The sequence below is a fragment of the Hoplias malabaricus genome, chromosome 18 (genome assembly GCF_029633855.1).
Source record: "Hoplias malabaricus isolate fHopMal1 chromosome 18, fHopMal1.hap1, whole genome shotgun sequence".
NCBI classification, from domain to species: Eukaryota; Metazoa; Chordata; class Actinopteri; order Characiformes; family Erythrinidae; genus Hoplias; species Hoplias malabaricus.
The window spans coordinates 7,565,858-7,590,283 of record NC_089817.1 but is presented as its reverse complement, the minus strand read 5'-3'; the positions used below and the strand labels follow the sequence as shown (position 1 = coordinate 7,590,283).

The 24,426-nt window shown below is 41.3% G+C and overlaps 4 protein-coding genes across 12 annotated transcripts in view; 2 read left to right on the top strand and 2 right to left on the bottom strand.

Moving 5' to 3' along the window:
• galt (galactose-1-phosphate uridylyltransferase) overlaps positions 1 to 6,405 on the bottom strand; it is a 159,672-nt gene extending 153,267 nt beyond the window's left edge. For 4 of the 6 annotated variants that reach the window (XM_066650843.1, XM_066650842.1, XM_066650846.1 and 1 more), the window contains exons 1-4: positions 6,165 to 6,403; positions 4,904 to 5,073; positions 3,964 to 4,039; positions 3,781 to 3,829 (exon numbers count right to left, since the gene is read on the bottom strand). In XM_066650843.1, coding sequence (XP_066506940.1) covers positions 3,781 to 3,829; positions 3,964 to 4,039; positions 4,904 to 5,073; positions 6,165 to 6,201 — 332 coding nt within the window. In that variant the 5' untranslated portion in view covers positions 6,202 to 6,403. Of the gene's footprint in view, positions 1 to 3,780; positions 3,830 to 3,963; positions 4,040 to 4,903; positions 5,074 to 6,164 lie in introns of all 6 variants that reach the window. The other 2 variants (XM_066650845.1, XM_066650844.1) reach the window with 1 other exon arrangement.
• Positions 6,406 to 6,902: 497 nt separating this feature from the next.
• Positions 6,903 to 10,126, top strand: sigmar1 (sigma non-opioid intracellular receptor 1). The gene is made up of 4 exons (XM_066651286.1): positions 6,903 to 7,252; positions 8,276 to 8,476; positions 9,150 to 9,242; positions 9,437 to 10,126. The coding sequence occupies exons 1-4, from the start codon at positions 7,108 to 7,110 to the stop codon at positions 9,664 to 9,666; spliced, it is 669 nt and encodes a 222-aa protein (XP_066507383.1). The 5' UTR covers positions 6,903 to 7,107; the 3' UTR covers positions 9,667 to 10,126.
• Positions 10,127 to 11,236: 1,110 nt separating this feature from the next.
• katnal2 (katanin p60 subunit A-like 2) lies at positions 11,237 to 18,416 on the top strand. Of its 3 annotated transcripts, none has more exons than XM_066651008.1 (16): positions 11,237 to 11,611; positions 12,346 to 12,416; positions 12,516 to 12,682; positions 13,339 to 13,375; positions 13,456 to 13,576; positions 13,662 to 13,763; positions 13,857 to 13,937; positions 14,404 to 14,481; positions 14,849 to 14,947; positions 15,501 to 15,565; positions 16,265 to 16,382; positions 16,502 to 16,590; positions 16,712 to 16,822; positions 16,924 to 17,086; positions 17,864 to 17,966; positions 18,072 to 18,416. In XM_066651008.1, the coding sequence occupies exons 1-16, from the start codon at positions 11,561 to 11,563 to the stop codon at positions 18,209 to 18,211; spliced, it is 1,596 nt and encodes a 531-aa protein (XP_066507105.1). In that variant the 5' UTR covers positions 11,237 to 11,560; the 3' UTR covers positions 18,212 to 18,416. The 3 variants fall into 3 exon arrangements, with proteins under 3 accessions (XP_066507105.1, XP_066507106.1, XP_066507107.1); XM_066651009.1 differs by having other exon boundaries at positions 18,038 to 18,416; XM_066651010.1 differs by having other exon boundaries at positions 11,571 to 11,611; positions 12,489 to 12,682.
• A 33-nt stretch (positions 18,417 to 18,449) lies between these two features.
• On the bottom strand, positions 18,450 to 24,276 carry hdhd2 (haloacid dehalogenase-like hydrolase domain containing 2). Of its 2 annotated transcripts, XM_066651002.1 has the most exons (9): positions 24,259 to 24,276; positions 23,918 to 23,978; positions 23,746 to 23,813; positions 20,295 to 20,402; positions 20,003 to 20,211; positions 19,654 to 19,738; positions 19,180 to 19,396; positions 19,008 to 19,071; positions 18,450 to 18,850 (listed from the first exon to the last, which is right to left on the bottom strand). In XM_066651002.1, exons 4-9 carry the CDS (start codon positions 20,393 to 20,395, stop codon positions 18,738 to 18,740), a joined length of 789 nt encoding a protein of 262 aa, XP_066507099.1. In that variant the 5' UTR covers positions 20,396 to 20,402; positions 23,746 to 23,813; positions 23,918 to 23,978; positions 24,259 to 24,276; the 3' UTR covers positions 18,450 to 18,737. The 2 variants fall into 2 exon arrangements, with proteins under 2 accessions (XP_066507099.1, XP_066507100.1); XM_066651003.1 differs by lacking the exon at positions 24,259 to 24,276 and having other exon boundaries at positions 23,912 to 23,942.
• Positions 24,277 to 24,426: the final 150 nt, after the last annotated feature.

The following is a 24,426-nucleotide window of genomic DNA, read 5'->3' as shown; positions in this document are numbered from 1 at the left end:
GGTTACCCCCACAGCCCAGATACACGTGCTAATAGGAGGATTGTGAAACTGTCCACAAGTGTTAGTGTGTGTGACTGTGTGATAGGTTCAAATAAATACAAAATAAACTAAGAATCAGGGGGAAAAAATTAAGACATGTTTTTCTGTGGACAAGTGATGATTTGCATATTCTAGGATTACCACCAGTAAACCATCTCAAATGCAAACAAACTATATATTTTTAAAAAATCATTTGCAGCAGTGTTTCAGAAATTTGCTCACATTCTTTCAAAAGCCTAGGCCTTATTCTACTCTCCACAACTCCTTCACATTTGTGGCCTCAGCAATGAATTGTACATGACATCAGAGCCTCAAGCATTGCATTCCACCAATAAATGTTGGCGAAACAACATGAGCTGCCAGAGAATGAGGAAAGAAGACACAGGGCAAGTCATGAGAGGATTTCTTACACTGACACAACACTGCAGCTGGATTCCTAACTGGCTTCCTGTGTATGCACTCACACACACACATTTCATACACTGTTCGGCCATTACAAAGACTTCCATTCAGACTTTCCCTTAGGTTATCAATACTAAATACTAGATCGATACTATCCACACACTCACACACACCCAATCACATCTGATTCCTTTATGCTGCAGCAGATGAAATGGTTTTCACCTTCAACCCAATGATAAATGACATTCACTAATCGTAGAAGCAGATCACATGATGTTTACCACTACTAGCTGATCTTACTATTCCAGCATTTTACTTTTACTGTTGGTAAATGAAAGAGGTAGGACAGCAGAAGAGGTTACTCAAGAGAAACTGTGTACAGCACAAATGACTGGAATTTCAGCAAATATAACTCTTTCTTGATGACAGCACCATCTAGTGTTGCTTCGGCAAAATAGATAAGGATTTATAGATAGATATATATAGATATATAGATTTGTTCTTGGCAGGAAAGACCGTTAATAAACTGCTCACAATCAAAATAACAAGAAGGCTTAAATAACCTCAAAGAAATTAAATAATCAAATAAAAGCACAATAAAAATCATCAAATTGTAAAAACATTAACACTGAAGTCCATCCATTCATTATTTGTAAGCACTTATCCATTTCAGGGTCACGGTGGGTCCAGAGCCTACCTGGAATCATTGGGTGCAAGGCAGGAATGCACCCTGGAGGGGGCACCAGTCCTTCAAAGGAGTTTTTGTGCCTTCAAGTTGCCAATCCACCTACCAACGTGTGTTTTTGGACTGTGGGAGGAAACCGGAGCACCCGGAGGAAACCCACGCAGACACAGGGAGAACACAACAACTTCTCACAGACAATCACCCGGAGGAAACCCACGCAGACACAGGGAGAGCACACCAACTCCTCACAGACAGTCACCCGAAGGATACCCACGCAGACACAGGGAGAACACACCACACTCCTCACAGACAGTCACCCGGAGCGGGAATCGGACCCACAACTGGAGCAGCTCCCTGGAGCAGTGTGACTGCGACACTACCTGCTGCGCCACCGTGCCGCCCTCATGGTGGTGCAAAGTGTTCATTAGTGTTAGACCCTCTGTACGTTGGACCTTGAAAATGGTGTCAATACTCATGAATATGTAATGTCCTGTATTGTGACCATGGGTTATCATAATTTATATAGATTATGGTTAATATCTTAATCCAGTATCCGAGAAATCTGCCTACGTTTTCCCCCCATGTATCAACTAACTTAACAATAACCATGGAACTGAGTAATAATAAACCATGTAAAATCTTTGGAAACATATTGGAACAAGATAAAGTACCCTTTTGAAAAATAGTGCCATTTTAATCAATGATCTTTTTTCAATAAAGTAAACAAGTGTGATTGTGACAGCCCGACTATGACTGATCCTCCAGCACATAAGGTTGACAAAAACAAATAAACTACTCAAGGTACGTTCCAGCTCATTAAGGAACTACACTAGTGCTGATATAAGCCAAGACCCTGCAGCCCCACTTCATTGATTTATCATCCATTGCCTCAAGTTCGAACACAAAATCATTTAGCCTCAGCCTTTCTCCTCCACCAGGACCCCCTCTGGAGGGCATGTTCCAGAGCTGTAAGCAGTTGCAGCACCATTCGCTAACAAGCAGACTGGACGAGTTTACTCACACAGCGACAGGGGCGTGCAGCCAGCTGCAAGGGAGCTCATTCTCCTCACAGCTAGAAATCGTCTGTTTACAAAGTATGCCATGGAAGAAGGTGGTCTGGGCTCTTATTTCTCCATCTGTAGCAGACTGTTTCCACCAAGTGCCTTAAGAAACACATGATGGAGTAGAACAGAGATGCACTGTGGAATGAAGCTCTTTGCTCTGAGCAAAAGAAGTCCTAATAGGCAGCTATATTATTCCTGTTATTTCGGTTATTGCTAATATGTCAGGGTTAATGGGGCTGGTACAACTTCCGAAATGCCTCAGGAATGTCACCTATAGGTCCGTAACCATGACGTACAAGCAGATGAAATCCAATAATAAACGTCTGATGGAATACAAGCCCAGAGCTGAGCCAGTTATTGGGTAACACTTTGTACTTACAATTTATGGTCATTGTTTTAAAAAAAGGTTTGTAATGGCATCTTTCTAAAATGTCCAGCGGTGCTGCTGTGTCCACTATTTGGTTTCTTGTTGGAGACAATAAAACCCTCACAGAAATGTTCCAACATCATAATAAGCTAAATTAATAATTCATTCATTCATTATCTGTAACCCTTATCCAGTTCAGGGTCACCGTGGGTCCAGAGCCTACCTGGAATCATCGGGCGCAAGGCGGGAATACACCCTGGAGGGGGCGCCAGTCCTTCACAGGGCAACACACACACATTCACTCACACCTACGGACACTTTTGAGTCACCAATTCACCTACCAACGTGTGTTTTTGGACTGTGGGAGGAAACCGGAGCACCCGGAGGAAACCCACGCAGACACAGGGAGAACACACCAACTCCTCACAGACAGTCACCCGGAGGAAACCCACGCAGACACAGGGAGAACACATCACACTCCTCACAGACAGTCACCTGGAGCGGAAATGGAACCCACAACCTGCAGGTCCCTGGAGCTGTGTGACTGCGACACTAACCTGCTGCACCACCGTGCCGCCCTTAAATTAATAATATTTAATTAAATTACTGTTTATTCTTGAATAGTTAATGGTAATAATTTCAAAACAGCCTTAGAAGAGTTTCTGGACCTGAATTTGCCACCTGGGTCAAACATGTAGTGTAAAGGTTTCACAGAAGAGCAGGGGTTATTTCTGCAGCAATGAGGGAGAAACCTATTAATACACTTCATTTTTGAAGAAATGATGGATACGCAGGCATTCACCAACATGCAGCATCCACTGAGGAAGTAGTCATTTCATTTTGAAATTAAATAAATTGTGAAATTAATTTGTCATTGCACAACATACAACAAAAATATCTTTGGCATTTAACCCATCTCTGGCAGTGAACACACACACAAAACATAAACTTGGGGCTGTGAACACACACCAAGAGCGGCGGGCAGCCAAACCCCGGCGCCCAGGGAGCAGTTGTGGGTTCAGTGCCTTGCTCAAGGGCACCTCAGCCGTTCTCATTAATGGAGGAGGACAGTGCTGTTCCTTCACTGCCACCGACCCCACGTTTTCTACTGGTTACGGAAGTCGAATGCTATTTATTCCATTTTATCAATACATTTTCAGTGTGGTGTGAGCCCTCACACTAAACCCATGCTTCCTCTGCAGGAGACGATCATATGTTCTTACCACACTCCTCTTGCAGGTCTGGTCTGGAACAACGGGTGATGATCTGAACCTGTGAAACACAGACCGGATGTTCATGATGAAACACTGCTTTCAAAAGGCTAATTTACATATATCTGTATATATTTTTCATTATTGTCTGAGACTAACCATTCAGATCCCAGAAGCAGGAACTTATCATCTTACCTGGGTCAGGGGCATCCGGCTGGAGTGCGGGGAAATCGTTTTCAAAGACAAAAGTGCTGTCATACTCGGGATTCACCTGCAATAAAAATAGAACTGGCTGAATATATTTAACCTTTTAACCTACTTTCTCCTGCTTTAAATATTTCATTTACATATTTCAAACTGTAAATAATGTGGGCTCAAAAGTGGAATATTTAATTAGAATTTCCTTAATGCTATTCACCAACACCCTTGATTAGCTACAAAATAATATGCAGGGTAGAAGAATCAGCCAAGGACATCTGTCATATTTAAGAGTGTATTTAAAAAGCCCAGTAAGCCCAGAATTATTCATAGCTGTGCAAATCACAAAGACAAATGGAGAGTGTGAGGAGTGAAACTGAGAAATCATCATTTCTTTTGCTTAGTCAGAAGAGAGGGTATAATGAATGCAGACACATCAGTTTCCTCAGTGAGGGAGTTTCTTTTTATTTATTTTTTTTATTTTTTTTAAACCTGAGCACTAAAAAAGACCACAGTGCCCAGGGCTAGACTTTCTGTCTCAGGAGAAGATTCACAAAGTTGCTCATGTAGCAAACTCTTTAAAAGCTGCTCAGTATCAAGAAACAGATACAGAAGACAATGGAGGAAAAACAGCTGAATCGATAGATAATAACATGCTTCCCAAGTGATATAAGCCTAAAAGTACATTGGAAATATTTAATTAAAAAGAATAACTTCTACAGGAAAATATAAATGAATCTGTGCAATGCATCAGTGAATACTCCTTTATTTCAGATCCCTTGCAGGCGTTCTCTCACTTCATATACAAAATAATCTTTCAAAACACCACACCATAGCAATGTACTCAAATTGAATAATTTTGTAAACTGAAAGCCCCCAAGAGACATTTTTACCACCATCCTTTTCACTGGCAACGCACACACGGGTTTAAACTGACCTCTCCATTAGCTCTGGTGCTCCCAGGGCAGAGAGGATTATTGGGATCATGTCGTGGGACATCGTCTTCAGACGGTTTCTCCACCTGGCCTTTCCATGGACGCTTCATTCGATGAGCCGAGACCAGAACCCAGGAGTCCTGCAGGGGGTTGTATCGCAGGTGCTGGTGCTCTGAGGCATAGAATAGGGTTGAACGGACAAGATCCAACAGAGGGTATTAAATATTTCCATTTATATTCATTGATTCATTCATTGTCTATAACCCTTATCCAGTTCAGGGTCGCGGTGGGTCCAGAGCCTACCTGGAATCATTGGGCGCAAGGCAGGAACACACCCTGGAGGGGGCGCCAGTCCTTCACAGGGCAACACACACACACACACATTTACACCTACGGACACTTTTGAGTCGCCAATCCACCTACTAACGTGTGTTTTTGGACTGTGGGAGGAAACCCACGCAGACACAGGGAGAACACACCACACTCCTCACAGACAGTCACCCGGAGCGGGACTCGAACCCACAATCTCCAGGCCCCTGGAGCTGTGTGACTGCGACACTACCTGCTGCTTTATTCACTTACATTCTCACAGCTTCCTTCCTTCACTTAGTCTTACATTTAATCATTACCTCACTCACACCATCATTCATTCATGTTAAACAAAATGTTCCACTGGATGCTGTGTTCTTGTATTACATGTTATTATTTATGTAACAAATTTACATGATGTGATTATGAATTATGCGTTTTATGCTCATGGTCTTTGTCACAGGGGAAAAACAAGGAGATCTCTAATACACAACTACAGTATCATGGGGTCCTGGGTTTGGTCGTTTCCTCGAGTCACTGTCTGTGGGGAGTCTATTGTGTTCTCCCTGTGTCTGAGTACGTTTCCTCTGGAACTCATATGTGCATTGGCTATGCAAATCTGCCCACAAAAGTGAGTCTTTGAGTGAATAAGTGTGTGTTTTTTTATTTCAGTTATCGTCCTAGGTTCATTTAGAAACAGACCAAAGAATAAAGAATGTTCTCTGGATTCATACATATTTCAGCTCATTCAAAAATACAATAACAAGATCCATGGATGTTGTGCTAGGAAGTGCACACTTATAGATGAAATGCAGAACCTTGCTCCGGAGAATTGTCACGAGTTAAGAGCGTGACACACGCTGTTCAACGAGATATTAAGGTGTTTTGCCAGCAGAAAGCCAACTGACACCACCGTCCTTTAAGTAAAAGTGTAGTGGGAGTGTGACTGTTTACCTCTGGGGTCGAACTTGAGTTTGTTCTCACTCTCCATATTTCACTAATTGTTCAGTTGTCTCCTAATACTCTGAAACTAAACGTAAACAATCTCTGATATTAGGCTCCTGTCCGGCATGAATGTATGTGCAGCGCAGGTCAGTCTTCCAAAGTCTGTGCAGTTTATCTCAAGTCTGTTCAATTTATCTCTATCTCTCTCTCTGTGTCTCTGCGTGTTCATTTGCTGCTTCAAACGCTTGGCTGTGTCTCAAATGGCGTCCTACTCCCTACCTAGTGTACTATGTGAGAGTAAGTAAAGGGTTCTTCGGAAGAGTGTAGATAAAAAAAACACGTACCATACTCCGACTAACATTTTGGTGTACTTAGTTTCATGCCCTAGGTAGTGCCCTATGAAGGGAGCAGTATGACATTTGAGATTCCACCTTCAACTCTAATCCCTTAAAGCTTTGATACAACACTTTTGCGTTGAAAATACGCAGTCTCCTTCGTCTCGTACGAGTATATTAGAAAGTTGGTTTAAGAAAAGTGCAGATTATTTGCTCTTCGTTTACATTTTCTATAAGATACACAAAGTTTGAATAATAAACAAAAAAACGAAACAATAAAAAAAATGCTGAGGGGGGGTGTTATGCTGCGTATGCTGTACGCCGTGCTGACGTTCACAAGTGCGCCATGGCATGGCGCGCTTCCTTAGTCTATATTCTACAGTATGTGATTGGCTGACTGGGGTCCAGCTCGAGCGCTGATTGGTCAGACTGGTTGTGAGAGCTCGGACCGTGGTGCGGCTGCTCTCTGGCCTCTTCACCCTGCTCCTGCTGCGGGTGCTGAGCGGGCTGTGAGAGCGGGACTGATGGGTTTAGTCTGTTGAACTCGGTTTGGTCAGATGTGCGGTTAGTGGTGGTTTGTTTAATGTTGATCTGTGCGTAAATTAGTCGTGTTTACAATGTCTCTCACCACTAAAGTGCTTAAACTCGTGGTGGCGGTGGGAGTGATGGTCTTACTGGCACAGTGTCTGCAGTACTGGATGGCAAATAAAAAATACGTCTTTACCAAAGAGGACGTCGCCAAACTGGCCAAACAGTACGCAGGTAATCTTACTATAGCACAAGTCCGGGGGAGTGTATTTCAAAACACAAGACTTCTTATGTTAGCCAGATAACACGAAGTCAAGTCTAACCAATCGGAGAAGGGGTAGAAGACCTTCCTATTGGACGACTCACGCTTTGGGCTTATCTGGCTCACTGAGAAATCCAGCTTTGGCTTGTTGGACCTTGAGGCTGTTTTATATAGTAGTTAATCATAATTGTTGTGCAATAGATTAGACATGGGCCCTGTTTTGGTCATAATTCTCATATTATGTTGTCTGTCAAATTATCTAATGTGCTGAGACTAAAGCTGGAGGGAGACTGCTGCACTGCTTGTTTCTTGTTTATAATGTTTATAACTCTATATCTTTGGGAATTTTGTACTACAGCTGTACAAGATGGAATAAGACCTAATGAGAATTCTATATTTTAGAAAATCTGTACATAGTTAAAAACTGTTCTTGTTTTGATGTGTATTGGTTTGGTTTAAGGAACTGAATTTTAAACTCAGAATGGGTCACAGTGATTTGGAAACAGTGTCGCAGTCACACAGCTCCAGACCTGGAGGTTGTGGGTTCGATTCCCACTCCGGGTGACTGTGAGGAGTGTGGTGTGTTCTCCCTGTGTCTGTGTGGGTTTCCTCTGGGCGACTGTCTGTGAGGAGTGTGGTGTGTTCTCCCTGTGTCTGTGTAGGTTTCCTCCGTGTGCTCCGGTTTCCTCACACAGTCCAAAAACACATGTGGGTAGGTGAATTGGCGACTCAAAAGTGTCTGTAGGTGTGTGTGTGTGTGTGTTGCCCTGTGAAGGACTGGCGCCCCCTCCAGGGTGTATTCCCGCCTTGCGCCCAATGATTCCAGGTAGGCTCTGGACCCACCGTGACCCTGAACTGGATAAGCGCACAGATAATGAATGAATGATTTGCAGTTGCAGTTGTCTTTTTGACTGACCTGTTTGTTTTCCATTAGGTTAGTGAGATGCTTGTATATTTTATCTGTTTTCTGGGGTCTGTCTGTCCATGTCCCATAGGTCAGGACCATGAGCAGGCCTTTGCTAAGGTGGTGGTTGAGCTGCGGAGGCAATACCCAGGCCACATCCTTCCTGACGAAGACCTGCAGTGGGTGTTTGTAAATGCCGGCGGATGGATGGGCTCCATGTGTCTGCTCCACGCCTCCCTCACTGAGTATGTGCTGCTCTTTGGAACTGCCGTGGACACGAGCGGACACTCAGGTGACTCCTCTCGTCTATCACATTTAGATCAGATAACATGTTTAGGCCTAGAACGGGTAACTAGGCTTTGCTCTCAGATCTAATCTGGATTAACAAGACTTTCTAGATAAGCTTGCAGTAACACACCTCAGAAGCAAGCCTTCTCTGTACTGACAAATTAGAATGACTTCCCAGAATGTACTAAGCCTAGGCTTGGACTACACAACGTTCAAATGGAGATTCTCTACAGTAAATGTATAGCAGGGGGGCACGGTGGTGCAGCAGGTAGTGTCACTGTCACACAGCACCAGGGTCCTGGGGTTGTAGGTTCAAACTCCACCCTGGGTGACTGTCTGTGAGGAGTGTTCTCCCTGTGTCCGCGTGGGTTTCCTCCTGGTGCTCAGACTTCCTCTCACAGTCCAAAAACACACATTGGTAGGTGGATTGGCGACTCAAAAGTGCCCATAGGTGTGAATATGTGTCGCCCTGCAAAGTACTGGCAACCTCTCCAGGGTGTATCTCTGCCTTGCACCCAGTGATTTCGGGTAGGCTTTGGACCCTCTGCGACCCTGAACTGGATAAGCAGCTACAGATAATGAATGAATTAATGAATGATTGAAATTTATAGCAAAAAGCTAATTGGCTGCACTGTACCTGTATACTGGAATTGAACAATACTCCTTTTTTTGTCCAGGTCGATATTGGGCAGAAATATCGGACACCATAATTTCTGGAACCTTTCGACAATGGAAAGAGGGAACAACAAAAAGTGAAACATACTACCCAGGTATAGTATTGGTATTGTACTTTTTTGCACAAGCATAGTGTTTCCCAATCCCAGTCCAGGGAATCCCACACATCTAGCACACCTCAGACTCTTTAACTTCTGATTTAACAAGCTGTTAAAATAGGGAAATCACAAAACTGCATACATTCTTCTCCTGATAGAAGCTGAAACACAGTTTTCTTCTGTTTTGGCAGGTGACACGGTAGTGCACACGGTCGGAGAAGCTACATCAGTACAGTGGACCTCAGGGACCTGGATGGTGGAGTATGGCAGAGGATTCATTCCATCCACACTGGGCTTTGCTCTGGCTGACACAGTCTTCAGCACGCAGGACTTGTTGACACTAGGCCATACCTTCCGTGTGTACATCAAGGGAATGCTATTAGAAGCCAACACCTACCTGACTGAGGTTGGATTCTTCTGAAGACCACCTTGTTCCCTGGTGCTATACTGTATACTGCTGTACTTTCCTAATGTTGTCACGTAACCAAAAGACATTTTCATGAGTTCAAATTTAGGTGGCTGAGAACTGACAACACAGTGGATTTCTGCAAAGCACTTACTGTAAACTAAAATGCAGTGTGACTCTAGCACTATATTCTTAGTACTCTTGGTACTGTGGGGGAAAAAAACAATCTACCTGTCCATCCTGCGGAAAACACAACTGTTAGGTTTTTGTTCATTTAAAATTTGTCAACATTAAACGAGGTATGAAGTATTACAGTTTTTCATCTTACAAATCATCAGTCACTTTAGACTCTGAATATTTAGTTATTTTGAATAACAGTTGTTCCTTCATTTTTTGTTGGGCAATAATTCTGTCAAAGGAATGTTGAGTGAATGATGTTCAATACTGTCCAGCCTTTCCAGAATAAAACTTTAATTTGTACTGTTCTGCTCTGGAAATTTGTGTTTTTTAATGATTTTTTGTAAATTGCCTCTGAATAATCCATTCATTTATTCGTTATCTGTAAGCGCTTATCCAGTTCAGGGTCGCAGTGGGTCCAGAGCCTACCTGGAATCATTGGGCGCAAGGCGGGAATACACCTTGGAGGGGGCGCCAGTCCTTCACAGGGCAACACACACACACACACACACACACTCATTCACACCTACGGACACTTTTTGAGTCGCCAATCCACCTACCAACATGTGTTTTTGGACTGTGGGAGGAAACTGGAGCACCAGGAGGAAACCCACGCAGACACAGGGAGAACACACCACACTCCTCACAGACAGTCACCCGGAGGAAACCCACACAGACACGGGGAGAACACACCACACTCCTCACAGACAGTCACCCGGAGGACACCCACACGAACACGGGGAGAACACACCATACTCCTCACAGACAGTCACCCGGAGGAAACCCACGCAGACACAGCGAGAACACACCACACTCCTCACAGACAGTCACCCGGAGGAAACCCACGCAGACACAGGGAGAACACACCACACTCCTCACAGACAGTCACCCGGAGGAAACCCACGCAGACACAGGGAGAACACACCACACTCCTCACAGAGTCACTGGAACTGTGTGACTGCGACACGACCTGCTGCACCACTGTGTGAATAATCCGCCCCTCTGAATAATCCAGTGTAAATTTAATTTGTTTTCAGCAGAGGTGTGTAGTAATTAGTTATGTTTTACTTAAGTGCAGCTCTCATTAATTTTTACTGTCCTGAATATTTTCAGATTGTCCGTCTGCTCAATGAAGTAAGGAGGCTTTTAAGATCCATTTTTTGTTTTGTACATATTTTCATTATATTTGTTTAGTTTACTGCTTTCAGATTGATCACGTCAATGGCAAAATTACTATGCAGAAATTTGAAAGAGAGTTCTGCTTTTAATTTAAATACGTTGTAAAATATTGTGTCAATACCATGGGTGAGCAATTTTGCTTTGAACCAGTATTGTTCCATAAACCGTTTCAAGGGGGTGTATTTAAAGAGCAAAGGATCTCTTGTGTCATAAACCTAAGGAACTAATTTCACCCAATTAGGGCAGGGCTTTGGAGCTGCAGGCAAGTGGTGGAGGGGTGGTTTGAGCTAGAGGCTGAATCTAATTTCATGCAGATCCACGTGTATTCATTGAAGGTGAATGTGTAGATTACGTCATAGCATTGGGATTGTTTTTCTTGGAATAGTTTTAGATCGATTTTAGATATGTTTTTAGGGGGTTAATCAATGAGGGAGGAGGGACAAAATAGTTAATCTAGTATTAGTAAGTAAAAACTCTTAAGTACTTGTTACCACTACCAGCCCATGCGTGTTTGTGGCCGGTTATTTACAGCTCCTCCACATCTAGAAGCATAATGGAGCTGTCTTATCAGGCTATAAAAACAGCAAATCAGGCGAGAGAAGCGGTAAGAAAACTAGCTTTTAAAAAAAGTAACGTATGTAATTGCATCTCATTTTACTATTATCTGAGGGTCTCTTAAAGTGAAGCTAAGCTAACGTTGACTAGTTATCGCCAGCTGTAAAGTGAGCAAAGTAACGTAGTGTACCGTTACATATACATACGTTCACAGAAATATTTTTTATTCGTGTTTTATCATTCTTATACCACAGCTGTGGTTTATTTTTATGGTTGTTTCTATGTGTATTAGCGATGAACATTTCCAAATTTGCGTCTCACTGAGGCGTTTGAGTTTCTTGTTGCTATGGTACCCGCTCACCCCTCTTGTTGCGGAGATGTGGCGCCATCTTGTGGCGCATTGTAGACTATTGTAAACAAATATCTCAATATTTAATAATAGTTTACTCAATAATTCACCTGATATGTAATTATATGCAAAGGATAAGAAGTTTGGTAGCATATGTTTATAATTATTTCAGTTATTCTATTCAATAATGTATTTAAACATGTTCTATATAATAAAAGTTTGTGGAAAATATAACCTTTGAATCCAACCCTCTGATGAACACCTATTTAGGATTTTGATCATAGTAATCTCCACAAATAAGCAATTAAAGCATAATAAATCACAGTAAACACACTGAATTTTTTAAAATATTTGGTAGCTTGGTAAATTCACAGGGTTTACACAACAAGAAAAAATGTGTGAACACAGATACCCTAAACCGTCTGTTTTTTCAGGATGAACAGAGAACAGAGGCAAGACGAAGAAGCCTGCTTGTGTTGATTTATCATCATTTAATGGAGGAAGGGTGAGGTTTTGCCTGTACTAACTTATCTTACCTTGAAGCATTAGACTATTTATTTAAATTTTTATTATGTAGTATCTCTTGTTATTAACCACTGTACAGATACATGGATGCTGCTAGTGCCCTAGAGCAGGACAGCAATTTTGGACTGCGTCGCTTTGAAGTTTGTGATAACATTGACCTGGACACTATTCTTATGGAGTATGAAAGTTATTATTTCATCAAGTTCCAAAAATATCCCAAGCTAACAAAGAAACTGCCCGAACAAGGTAGGTGGGATTATTATATTTTATTATATATAGCAAAGGGTGGCACGGTGGTGCAGCAAGGAGTGTCGCAGTCACACAGCTCCAGGGGCCTGGAGCTTGTGGGTTCGATTCCCGCTCCGGGTGACTGTCTGTGAGGAGTGTGGTGTGTTCTCCCTGTGTCTGCGTGGGTTTCCTCCAGGTGACTGTCTGTGAGGAGTGTGGCCTGTTCACCCTGTGTCTGTGTTGGTTTCCTCCGGGTGACTGTCTGTGAGGAGTGTGGTGTTTTCTCCCTGTGTCTGCGTGGGTTTCCTCCAGGTGACTGTCTGTGAGGAGTGTGGTGTGTTCTCCCTGTGTCTGCGTGGGTTTCCTCCTTGTGCTCCGGTTGCCTCCCACAGTCCAAAAACACATGTTGATAGGTGGATTGGCGAACCAATAGTGTCAGTATGTGTGTGTGAGCGAATGTGAATATGTGTGTGTGTGTTTGTGTTGCCCTGTGAAGGACAGGTTGTGTTCCTGCCTTATGCCCAATGATTCCAGGTAGGCTCTGGACCCACCGCGACCCTGAACTGGATAAGCGGTTACAGATAATGAATGAATGAATATATAGTAAATATCTGCATCTGAAAGACACTAAAAGGCACTAATGTTTAAACTGCTGCACTATTTTTTCCACACAGGGGATAATAGACTTGTGAGAAGCAGTGGTAAAAAGAGGTGAGCTTACTTGAGATTGTTATGCAGAAAGCAAAGTCTGTTATACTCTGCACTAAGCTACTTATGTTCCTATCTGACAGGACCCCATGTACAACCCAAACACTGCCAAGAATTGCCTCCATTCAGCGGCCCCAGTCCAGGAACAGTATTAGAAAGCCTGAGTCTAAAGCAGCTGTGAAGGACTCAAGCAGATCTAGCAGTGTGAGTTTATTCTCCTTATTCATAAAGTGGTTATAAACCAGGTCTCACCAAGCTCACACACTCATGTCACAGCTGTTCTACTTAGTTTCAAGAGAACGGTGGCGTGTATGTGGCAGAGAGCACAGGGTTTGGCCTGAATGTGTCTTCCATCGTCAGGAATGGAGCTGGAGAGGCTACACAGAAGAAGGTAAATGCCTTTTGATATCAAACCTCGCTCCAGACATCCCCACAAGTTTCTCGACAACAAATCTGAAGCACATTAATATTCTTCTGTGTACAGACTGACTACAGGTGTGTAATTCAGGATGCAATTAAAGGAACCTCTAATGATATTGCTTCCAACAGCTATCAAGATCCTTCAGTAAGTGCACTGTCCTTTGATAAAGATGATAAGGAAATGCTGATATTTTGTTGAATATTAGGGAATAAGCTGTTGTTCCTTAAGAAAATACACAGATGGGCCATAACAATAACACCACCTTCTTGTTTTTACACTCACTGTCCATTCTTTCAGCTCCACTGACCACACAGGAGCACTTGTAGTTTCACAATTACAGACTATAGTCCATCTGTTGCTCTGTATACTTTGTTTGCCCCCTTTCACAGGATCCAGCTGACTCAATGTTTTTGCACTGAAGTGTCTGATCCATTCACAACAGTACAAAACACACTAACACACTACCACCACATCAGTGTCACTGCAGTGTTGTGTATCTGTTACTCTAGGCTGTATTTTATTAGACATCTTATTAACAGTGATAATATTATTATGGCTGCTCTTCAAAATATCGACCTACATCTTGTGATTTCTTTTTGTTGTTGCACAGGAGCGGCTGCTTAAGCCCATTAGTGCCTTCTATGGAATGAACCATGAGATGAGAGAGTTAGCTGCTGTTATTAGCAGAGTAAGACATACTTTTTTGTCATAAAAAATTGTAATTGTTAAATTATGACTTTTGTTCTGGACACATTTTAATGTTTCATTATTTTGTCCAATGTGTTAAATTCAGCAAGTAAACAGTAATTGAGCATTAAAAGTCTTTTGTCCATTGGTGCCGAATCGTTTGCACATAACTGTACATAATACAGTCCTGTTTAAGCATAACCTGTAATAACTACTGTCTTTATTAATGTCTTTGTAACTTACTGAGAAATAGCCAATGTGTGCACATTAGAACCTTGTACAATAACACACACACACACACACACACACACAAAGAACAGATATTAATGAATTGTTATGTTCCACCTCTCTGCTGTCGTCCCCTAAAGGAAATCTATTTACACAACCCCAACGTGCGATGGGACGACATTATAGGCCTGGAGGCTGCCAAACGATTAGTCAAAGAGGCTGTCGTCTACCCCATTAAGGTGCGAGCCTGCTAAACACTGTGGTATTTCTCAAGCTGCCACTGCACTTCGATTGTGAATATCTCACTAAAGGCTAGAGGAAAGCACAGTGCGAGCAGTTATATCTTTAGTTGACACTAAATCCATACTTGAATACCACCCAATCTTGCCTTTCACCATCTCTTACTCATTCCTGTCTTCTGCACCGATGACAAATCTGCCAAGGGACCCTGCCACACAGGCCACATCTAAAGTATTTGTCTTTATTTAGTTAATAACAGTGGAGCAGTTTATTTCTGAAGGAACTGTGATGTCGCAAGTTGACTTTAAATATCCTTAGTTACAGCTTTCATTTGTCAGTAGCTAACTTTCTGTCTCAGCTTATAGCAGCTTCAGCTTAGGGTCTGCACCTGGGAGACTCCCCCGTGGTTAAGACAAAGACAGGAGTAAATAAGAAGGAATCAGGCCTGACACATTAAGTAGTCCATATGTCTGATAATAATTATATGATTTCTGATATACAAATTTGTTGTAATCTTAAATGTGAATTGTATATTTTCTCGTTCTTCTCCAGTACCCTCAACTCTTCACAGGTATTCTCTCTCCATGGAAAGGTTTATTGCTCTATGGGCCACCAGGAAAGTATATATATATAGATTTATATATATAACAAATTCAACTAAATGGGCCACGTTACTATTCCTTGCTGTTTTTGGAATAAACGATGTGGAATGTAGACATTGTCATGGTTGTGATGTCACAAATAAATGTATCAGTTAAAACAAAAGAGCACCCAGTTAAAACAAAAGAGTACCCACTTACATAGGCTAGCTATTCAAATTTTGGAAGCACTTGCCATATTACAGTATCATTTCTTGTAAATTGAATTGTAAGTGAAGTAATAAAATTAATAAAGGGTGTTATTTTAAATTGAACATTGGAGAGGTTCAATCAGGACCTCCCAATTAAAGAAATGACGATATTAAACAGTTTTTGGAAGTATGAACAGCTGTAACGACCTAACGTCAACAGAAGCATTCAACCCTAAATGTGCAATACTGTTATTGGCTGATTTAACACAGTTATATAGTCAGGTATTTTAGGGTGTATTGTAAGTCCAAACCTGAGCTATTATTTCTGCAGAATTTCTTATCTAAATATTGCGATACAAATGTATTTATGATGTTGAATTTATTACCTCAGTTAAGCCAATGTCTTTCTCATAGTTAATTGTTATTAATTATAATAAAATGTAAGTATTGGAATGTTTGTATCTATCTCATTTGCACTGTTAAACTGCTAGAATGCTAATGTAAATTACTCTTGAAAAATCTCAGGGACAGGCAAGACTATGCTGGCAAAAGCAGTAGCCACTGAGTGCAACACCACATTCTTTAACATCTCAGCATCCAGTATTGTCAGCAAGTGGAGAGGAGACTCTGAAAAGTTGGTTCGGGTCAGTGGGTGTTTTCTTTCTGTCTACTAAACACACGAAAGGGAAAGTGCAGCTGTTTAAAAAAAAAAAGTCATAATTTTCACCTGTACATTAATCACATTCTTGGCATTTCTCTACAGGTTTTGTTTGAATTAGCAAGGTATCATGCTCCATCCACCATCTTTCTGGATGAGCTGGAGTCTGTGATGGGACAAAGAGGTGCACATGGGTAAGACCAGACAAATTTCCTTTTAGAGCCTACTGAAAAGAATTAAAAGAACACTTAGTGAAAAATCAAAGCTTCTAAGAGGTCTTTACAAGTCACTCCTCCCCCCTTCTTCTGCTGGAAGAGTTGAGCATGAAGGCAGCAGGAGGATGAAGACTGAGCTGCTGGTTCAGATGGATGGACTGGCTCGGTCCAATGATCTGGTGTTTGTGTTGGCTGCCTCAAACCTGCCCTGGTGAGACCACTTTAATATAGTGCATATGATACATACAGCAGATCGTTCTTAGAGCTTCAATTCAGTTTAAAAACACACTCTGTGTTCTCTCTTGGTCTCAGGGAGCTGGACCATGCCATGCTGAGGAGACTGGAGAAAAGGATACTAGTGGGTCTTCCCTCTGGTCCAGCTAGAAAAGCAATGATACAGCACTGGCTTCCTACAGTCAGCAGAACAGGAGAAGTGGAGCTCCGAACTGAACTCGCCTACGACATTCTTGCACAGGTGAGCCACACAAAAAAGCTGCCATCATTATTATTTGGCTTGAAGAACAAATCTGGGATACATTGTCCTTCAAAAATTAATTGTTCAAATGGTTCTTAAACAAATGTGAGGGGAGTAAAAGGTGCATTGTGGGAAAACAAATCAGTTTTTTTTTTATTTTGAGCTTGTAGAATGGTGTGATTACTCTCCTATATCCCTGTCTGCTTGAGCTGTATTACTACCATAGAAGAGATGGCTTCAGCATTGTATATGATAATTGTTTGCTACAGTGTTTTAGGCCAGTTCCCTTGTTTCTACCAAATGGGTACTTTACTCTAAATATTACGCAGATATTCATTCACTCATTCATTATCTGTAACCCTTATCCAGTTCAGGGTCACAGTGGGTCCAGAGCCTACCTGGAATCATTGGGAGCAAGGCGGGAATACACCCTGGAGGGGGCGCCAGTCCTTCACAGGGCAAAACACACTCACACATTCACTCACACCTACAAACAGTTTCTGAGTCGCCAATCCACCTAACAACGCGTGTTTTTCGGAAAAAAACCGGAGCACCCGGAGGAAACCCACGCAGACACAGCGAACACACCACACTCCTCACAGACAGTCACCCGGAGGAAACCCTCGCGGACACAGAATATTATGCAGATAATTTATCTTAATTCAAGAAATAATGCTTGAAAGCATGACTAATAAACATCTATAGAAATCTCAACATCAAAAACGAGTAAATGTGTAAATAGCTAATCTTCCTGATTCTGATCCGTTATTATTAAAGGAAACAGAAGGTTACTCTGGCTCAGATATCAGACTTGTTTGTAAAGAAGCTGCAATGAGGCCTGTCCGGAAAATTTTTGATGCCCTAGAGAATCACAGCGAAGGTAAGACATACGTTTCCTTACATGAATTACAGTAAACTACTGCTTCTACCCTACAATTTCCTCTTACACAGCACACAGCTCCAGGTCAATCGTGTGTCTCTACAGGTCACTGCGACATGCCGTTTATTGAGTTAGAAACGGTGACCACAGCAGATTTCCTGGAGGTGATAGCTCACACCAAACCGTCGGCCAGGAAGCTGACGGACAGGTTCTCTGCCTGGGAGAGAGAATATGAGTCTGTCTGAGCTGACAACCTGAACTGTTATCACAACAACAACAACTGCACACAATGCAACTTTTTCACTGTGACTCTGTATTAATACCAGATGGGCTCTAGCCATCTTAATACCAGTGTGGATTAGACGTGCAAAAGCAGGATAACCACAACACAACACGCACACACAGGATCAACCTATATAACAGGACATGTACACTTTTTTTTAAATAAAAACTAACAAAAAAATATGTATTTGAAGTGTGTTTTGTTAAATATTTATTTCTAAAGTACAAGCATTAAACCAAAAACCTTGTTCTGTTAGGTGTTGTTACAAGCCATGAGGAGTCTGCCAACTAGGAATTAGACTGAAATATGAATTACAAGCTCAACAGGACTGGTGTGTGACCCTAACATATCAACAACATATATTTGATATTAACTTATTTAAACTTCATTTCCTTTTTATTACATATTTACAAAAGTCATAGTACTATCTTGTCCTTTCACGTACAATGCAATATTTAATGTACTATTTACCTAAAGCTTCCTAATAATCATTGAGATTCTAGCAGATTTTGAAGGATATGTTCTACAGCTTCTGGAAAGCTGGCGCAAGTCAGGTGAGGAGGAGGGTTTATTTTACTTTCATCACCAGCTCTGTATTTACCTGAACAAAAGAGAGAGAGAAACTCAGTTACCATATAATATACCACTAAACTAATACAATAATCCTGTTATACTTTGGGTTGAAGTATAAAATATATAAATAATCAAAAACAGCTTATGGAATAGACATATTTTTTTTTTAAAAATGATAATCTTACCGGTTTTGACTAAGATTCCCAGCATTCCTGCATTTTGAGCTCCTCCAACATCATCTCTAGCATCCTGTAAGTGCAACATGAACTTTATTTGTTATTCTTGGCAAAATCTTCATTAATTAACAAAATATGCAGAAATCGTGCAGCGAACCAATGAATGAAGAGTAATAATTACATCTCCAATCATCAGAGCTTCCTCTGGACTGCAGTTCAGGTCTCTCAGAGCTTCCAGGAAGAAGGTTTTCTCCGGTTTGCCCACTACAGTGGCCTGTGTATCAGTGGCATACTCCAGTCCAGTCACAAAGGGCCCAGGCCCCAGGGCCAGTCCATCTTTCCTTTTGTAGTAGCGGGCTTTATGAATGGCTATGAGTGGGGCACCATCCAGAATTAGCCTAATGACAAAGAGAGAAAAAAATATCACTTTGTGTTTGCTCTCTGCAACTTTCTTATAAAAAATATTTTAACATCTTTGAGAATAGTTCTCATATATTTGTTGTAACAACAATTCCTGGTATCTCCAAAACGGCAAATTTACAGAAGTAATTTTTGACCATTTTCTTATGCCTTATAAAAAATACAGACATGCAAAAATGTAACTAATGTACTTAATATTCCTACATCAAAAGAACAATATGACTTAAGCTCTCACCTGAAAGCACTATTAAGCATTTGGTAGTTGAAATGGTCGGGTGCTAAGCCTATCACAACAGCATTAGGATCTGAGGTTTCAATTCCTGGGACGAAGAGAAAGAACCTGAAGAACTTCAAAAATGTGTGACCGGGTAGGACTTTGAGTAAAAACACGACATAACTAATGTTGCGGTCTTGCAGCTTAATATAGCACAGTGTTTTTCTGCCTGAAATCAAAAGGTTGGGATCCGTAACTGATTATACAACTCTTCATGAGTGAATTAAATGTGGCCAAACAAAGAAAAACCCTGCAAAACCTAGTCTCGCTGCGGATCATCTGTTTTAGTAAATTGTTGTTTACAACTCACCTGCAAAATCTTCCATTGCACTGTCCTCTACCAGCAACAAGGGCCTCACTGCTTTCTGCTCCAGCAAGTTGCAAGCTGCAGTCAAAGAAGTAAAGATCTCCTGCTCTTCAATGTCAAAATTGAGCGTGCGTAGTCGTTCATGCAGGGTTCTCTTACACTCTTTTGTTGTGTTAGTTACGAATTTCACAGCTACTGGAGCATGCCGCAACCTGAAACAAAACCAAACACTAGCTTCAGTTCAGTTGGGGGTGAAATTCCCAGATGTAGCAACCAGCCATATGTTTTGATTAACCTCGCCAGTGCTTCCTGAGCTCCAGGTACAGCAGCATCCTCAATGTGAAGAGTTCCACTCAGGTCAATGAGCACTGCTTTCAGCGCTCGGCGAGAGGCCATGGCTTGTCTGTCGTGGAAGAAAAAAAATATATATAATAATTATAAGTGACCTTAAGGACACCCAGTTAAGTGGGAGAATCTAGAGACAAGCATAACAACGGATAAAACAATACAAAAGTAACCCCACATGTACTGACGCTGCAAATTCTTCTGTACATATGCACTGAAAAGAGATGCACAATGATAATGGAACCGTACTGGTATCGACAGACTTTTGTATAATACTATAATTACTGCAACTTCACTGAGACTGGAATTTAAGCTTTCCAATAATATCAAACATAAAATATTTAATGTCCCATTTATTGTAATAATATTGTGTATTATGTTATTGTTTTGGGTCGGCACGGTGGCGCAGCAGGTAGTGTCACAGTCACACAGCTTCAGGGGCCTGGAGGTTGTGGGATCGATTCCCGCTCCAGGTGACTGTCTGTGAGGAGTGTGGTGTGTTCTCCCAGTGTCTGCGTGGGTTTCCTCCGGGTGCTCAGGTTTCCTCCCACGGTCCAAAAACACACACTGGTAGGTGGATTGGTGACTCAAAAGTGTCCGTAGGTGTGTGTGTGAGTGAGTGTGTGTGTTGCCCTGTGAAGGACTGGCGCCCCCTCCAGGGTGTATTCCCGCCTTGCACCCAACGATTCCAGTTAGGCTCTGGACCCACCGCGACCCTGAACTGGATAAGCGCTTACAGATAATGGATGGATGGATGTTATTGTTTTAAACTGTTTGTATTTAATTCATACTATTGCATTTTTAACTCTAATGATACATTTTACATTTCTCTGTAATGCTAATCTAGTGGGATCCAATCTCAATTTCTTGTAATGAGATATAAACATCAGCAATACCAGGTATAAGCAATGGCCCAGAATTCTCATATCAGTGCATCCCTACTAAATATATTAAATATAGGGATCAAAATAATCTGCCAACATATGAGTGAAATTCAGCAGGAGTTATTAAGGACTATTAAAACATCTCCACCATGGATCATATTAACCACACTGATGATCCTCTATTATTTAGAAATGTAGCTTTTTTCCTGTTAATCCAAAGGCAAATCAGCTCTGGGAAGTTGGAAGAACAATTAATGCTCTTATTCAAGGCCAGCTCTGGATTAGCCATAAAATAATAATAATAATATTAATAATAACAGTGTGCATTTGCACACTGGCCATGATCTGTGTTTGACATCGTTTCTGGATTTGGAAACATAAAATTTATTTAAAAAGTGCTGCCAAAGGACTAGGATTGAATGAGACAACATAAAGCAGCTTGAATAAAATCACACGAATGTAATACCATAGGCAGCTAAAGGACATGTAAATTAAGAAATGGTGGGATATGCCGTTCGTGAGGCAGTCTGTTGATTAAATCTGCAGATAAAGCTGGACGTACAGGTTACAACTTAAAAAAATAAACAAAACTGGCTTCTGTTAAATGGTGTACTTTTTTTCTAATATCATAAATGTACATTGGTTCAGACGTAAAGGAGCTAAAGGAACAACAACTATTATAGACCCTTCTTTTCATTGTATGATAGACATAAGTATTTTCAGATTTTTTTTTTCTTTTTGGTTTATGAGACTAATATTGACGGTTTTTCTGTGCAAAAGTCAGAATCTGGATATTATTCAATTCATTTCAAGCCAAAAATAAGCAATGTGTTACAGGTGATATTTTCTTGGACAGTGGGTAGGTGCAGACCCTAGTTGTTGATTACGTACAGGGTTTGGCACGCTGAAACATATTCTATCAGCTTGTAAAGATAGTTTGTCACTGGGTCTGTATACATGGAGACACAGGTGGCAGGGACATGTAAGACCTGTGGAGATAGGTGTTAGAGGGTTTGTGGCCAAATCGTCCACATCCCTGGGCAGCTGTGAAGGAGTTATCAGAAACACCTGAAAGATCTAGGCAGTGGTTGTGGATAAGGAGAGCAGAGATTACTTGGGGAAATGTACTGTAAAGGTGCTATTGGGAATGTTGGTGATGTAGCATGTAAAGTTCACATGGAACTGGTTGCACTGAGCATGCATTAACGGTGCCAATGGGGCGAGGTACAGCCTTAGTCACGATGGAGACCAGTGTGGATTTACGGTTGTTGATGGTAAAGCGTAAAAGCTGGCCTGGACGGGGGTGTGTCTGGTGTGCCAGACTTCACTGTTGAGCCTTCTGGAGATGTTGTGGGCTTAATTCAGTGAAACACCACCGTGATGAGGTTGATACAGTAGCTGGTTTGGGTACTCATGAGCTGGGCCGTAGTTGTTAAGGATAGCCAGTTGCAGCAACCTTAGTGTTGAGGTGTAAGATTCAACTGGAAGAGAGTGTGGTGGGCCCTATGTCAATCTCTAATGGATTTGGCATAGGATATTTTACATCTTATCTTGTGTATGATTATAATTCAGCTGCATGAACAGGAAAATAAAATAAAAACAAGTAAAGACCATATGAAATTCACAAAAGAAAATGCAAGTGTTCTCAGAATGGACCAGCCATACTAAAGACCTCACTATGACTGAATGAACTTGAAATTATTTGGATCATTCAGCGCAGAAATTGCAGCCAAGTTCTAAGACTAAACTTCAGAGGTGTGGACCATTTTTACAGCAAGTTTCTTTAGAAAACAATTCTGAAAACGCAATGTTTATTTATTTATTTCTCTTTTTAGGGTGGAAAATAAAAGACACAGAACGTTATATTATTACTGAATCTTAATTTCTCTTATGTAAATCTTAAACATATCCATTCATCAGTGTTACATGTTTAAAAAGAATAAACAATCCCCTCATGCGTTAAAATGGCTTGGCTGTGACTCAACACTTTTACATTAATTCTTTATGCAAGTTGACAGGATTGGTTGCCTAGGTTTATGACATCGGAAACGGTGTCTTTGGTACACCGCAGTTTCAAAGCAGAAGTGCTCCGCCATGATATTGGCTGAATTCACCGTCTGGGGCGAATAAACTAGGTAAAACACTTGACTTTAACTGGAAATATTCTCTGATTCCGCAATGAATAAAAAGAGTAAGTTACACTGTGTAAGAAATTGCTAGTTTCCGTTCATATGTTTATGCAGATTTTCCAGAAACAATAAGCGGACTGTTTGTTTGGTTACAAGGCTATCACTAGGTATATTTTACAGATAAAACATTTCATTGTCCACATATAATATCCCGCTGTGAAAATAAACACTAGCTGACAGGCCACAACACGACACTTTGTAAAGTTCAGATGAAGTGAGTAAATACGGTCTGTAAGACAAAACCAGAAAAACTGCGTTTTTTAAATGGTGTCACTGAAACACTGGGAAAATGGCACAAAAATACCCCTTCAAAACGGAGCTAACGTACCTTCTGCTGCGTCTCCGTCGGGTCCTACTCTTCGCAGGTGTCCTCACAGATGCCTGAACGGTAGAAACCTACTCATAGTTCGGCGGATAAATTCAGGATTTATTATTATTATTTTTTTGCTAATGGTAGGACCAAAAAGAATATAATACAAAAAATATAGTCTTACGAAAACCTCTTTCTCAGGCGTGCTCAAGCGTTGGAATCGGTCACAATAAAAGTTCACCAAAATCCTACTTTCAGAAAGATTCCCCCAACAACATTAACCTGGGCCAACTGTCAATGACATATTTGGTGTCTGAAGTGTGCCTTTTCTGTTTTCATTGACTGGACTTTTATTTTGTTAATTTGAAAATGATAAAACTACGTTTTTGACAGTTACAAATTTTTTACAGTCATTACACAAAAACAAACGGCAAAAACGAGGCAAGATTCCTGGAGATAAAAGAGCCAAACCATTTCTAGTGAAACTCTGTTCCTGTCATAAATTAAACAAATAAACCCCTAAAATCTCACCACTCTTCATCCGAATTACATGTTGAGGAATTAAAATCTCAGAAAACAAAATCCCCTAATGTCTTAAAAGTGGATTATATATCAAGTATATCTTTGCATACATTAGTCCCCACCTGTACCTCCACTCCACCCCACCCCCAAACCTGCAACTTGAAAGCCCTTAAAGTG

Bases quoted from the DNA above. Each gene is read 5' to 3' on its own strand.
- sigmar1 (XM_066651286.1), top strand. From the start codon at position 7,108: ATGTCTCTCACCACTAAAGTGCTTAAACTCGTGGTGGCGGTGGGAGTG. The intron at 8,477-9,149 runs GTGACTCCTCTC...TTTTTTGTCCAG, and splicing joins GGACACGAGCGGACACTCAG to GTCGATATTGGGCAGAAATA. The intron at 9,243-9,436 runs GTATAGTATTGG...CTGTTTTGGCAG, and splicing joins AAGTGAAACATACTACCCAG to GTGACACGGTAGTGCACACG.
- katnal2 (XM_066651008.1), top strand. From the start codon at position 11,561: ATGGAGCTGTCTTATCAGGCTATAAAAACAGCAAATCAGGCGAGAGAA. The intron at 11,612-12,345 runs GTAAGAAAACTA...CTGTTTTTTCAG, and splicing joins CAAATCAGGCGAGAGAAGCG to GATGAACAGAGAACAGAGGC. The intron at 13,577-13,661 runs GTGAGTTTATTC...TGTTCTACTTAG, and splicing joins ACTCAAGCAGATCTAGCAGT to TTTCAAGAGAACGGTGGCGT.
- hdhd2 (XM_066651002.1), bottom strand. From the start codon at position 20,395: ATGGCCTCTCGCCGAGCGCTGAAAGCAGTGCTCATTGACCTGAGTGGA. The intron at 19,397-19,653 runs GTGAGAGCTTAA...CTTTGTCATTAG, and splicing joins ATGCTTAATAGTGCTTTCAG to GCTAATTCTGGATGGTGCCC. The intron at 18,851-19,007 runs GTAAGATTATCA...TCTTTTGTTCAG, and splicing joins GGGAATCTTAGTCAAAACCG to GTAAATACAGAGCTGGTGAT.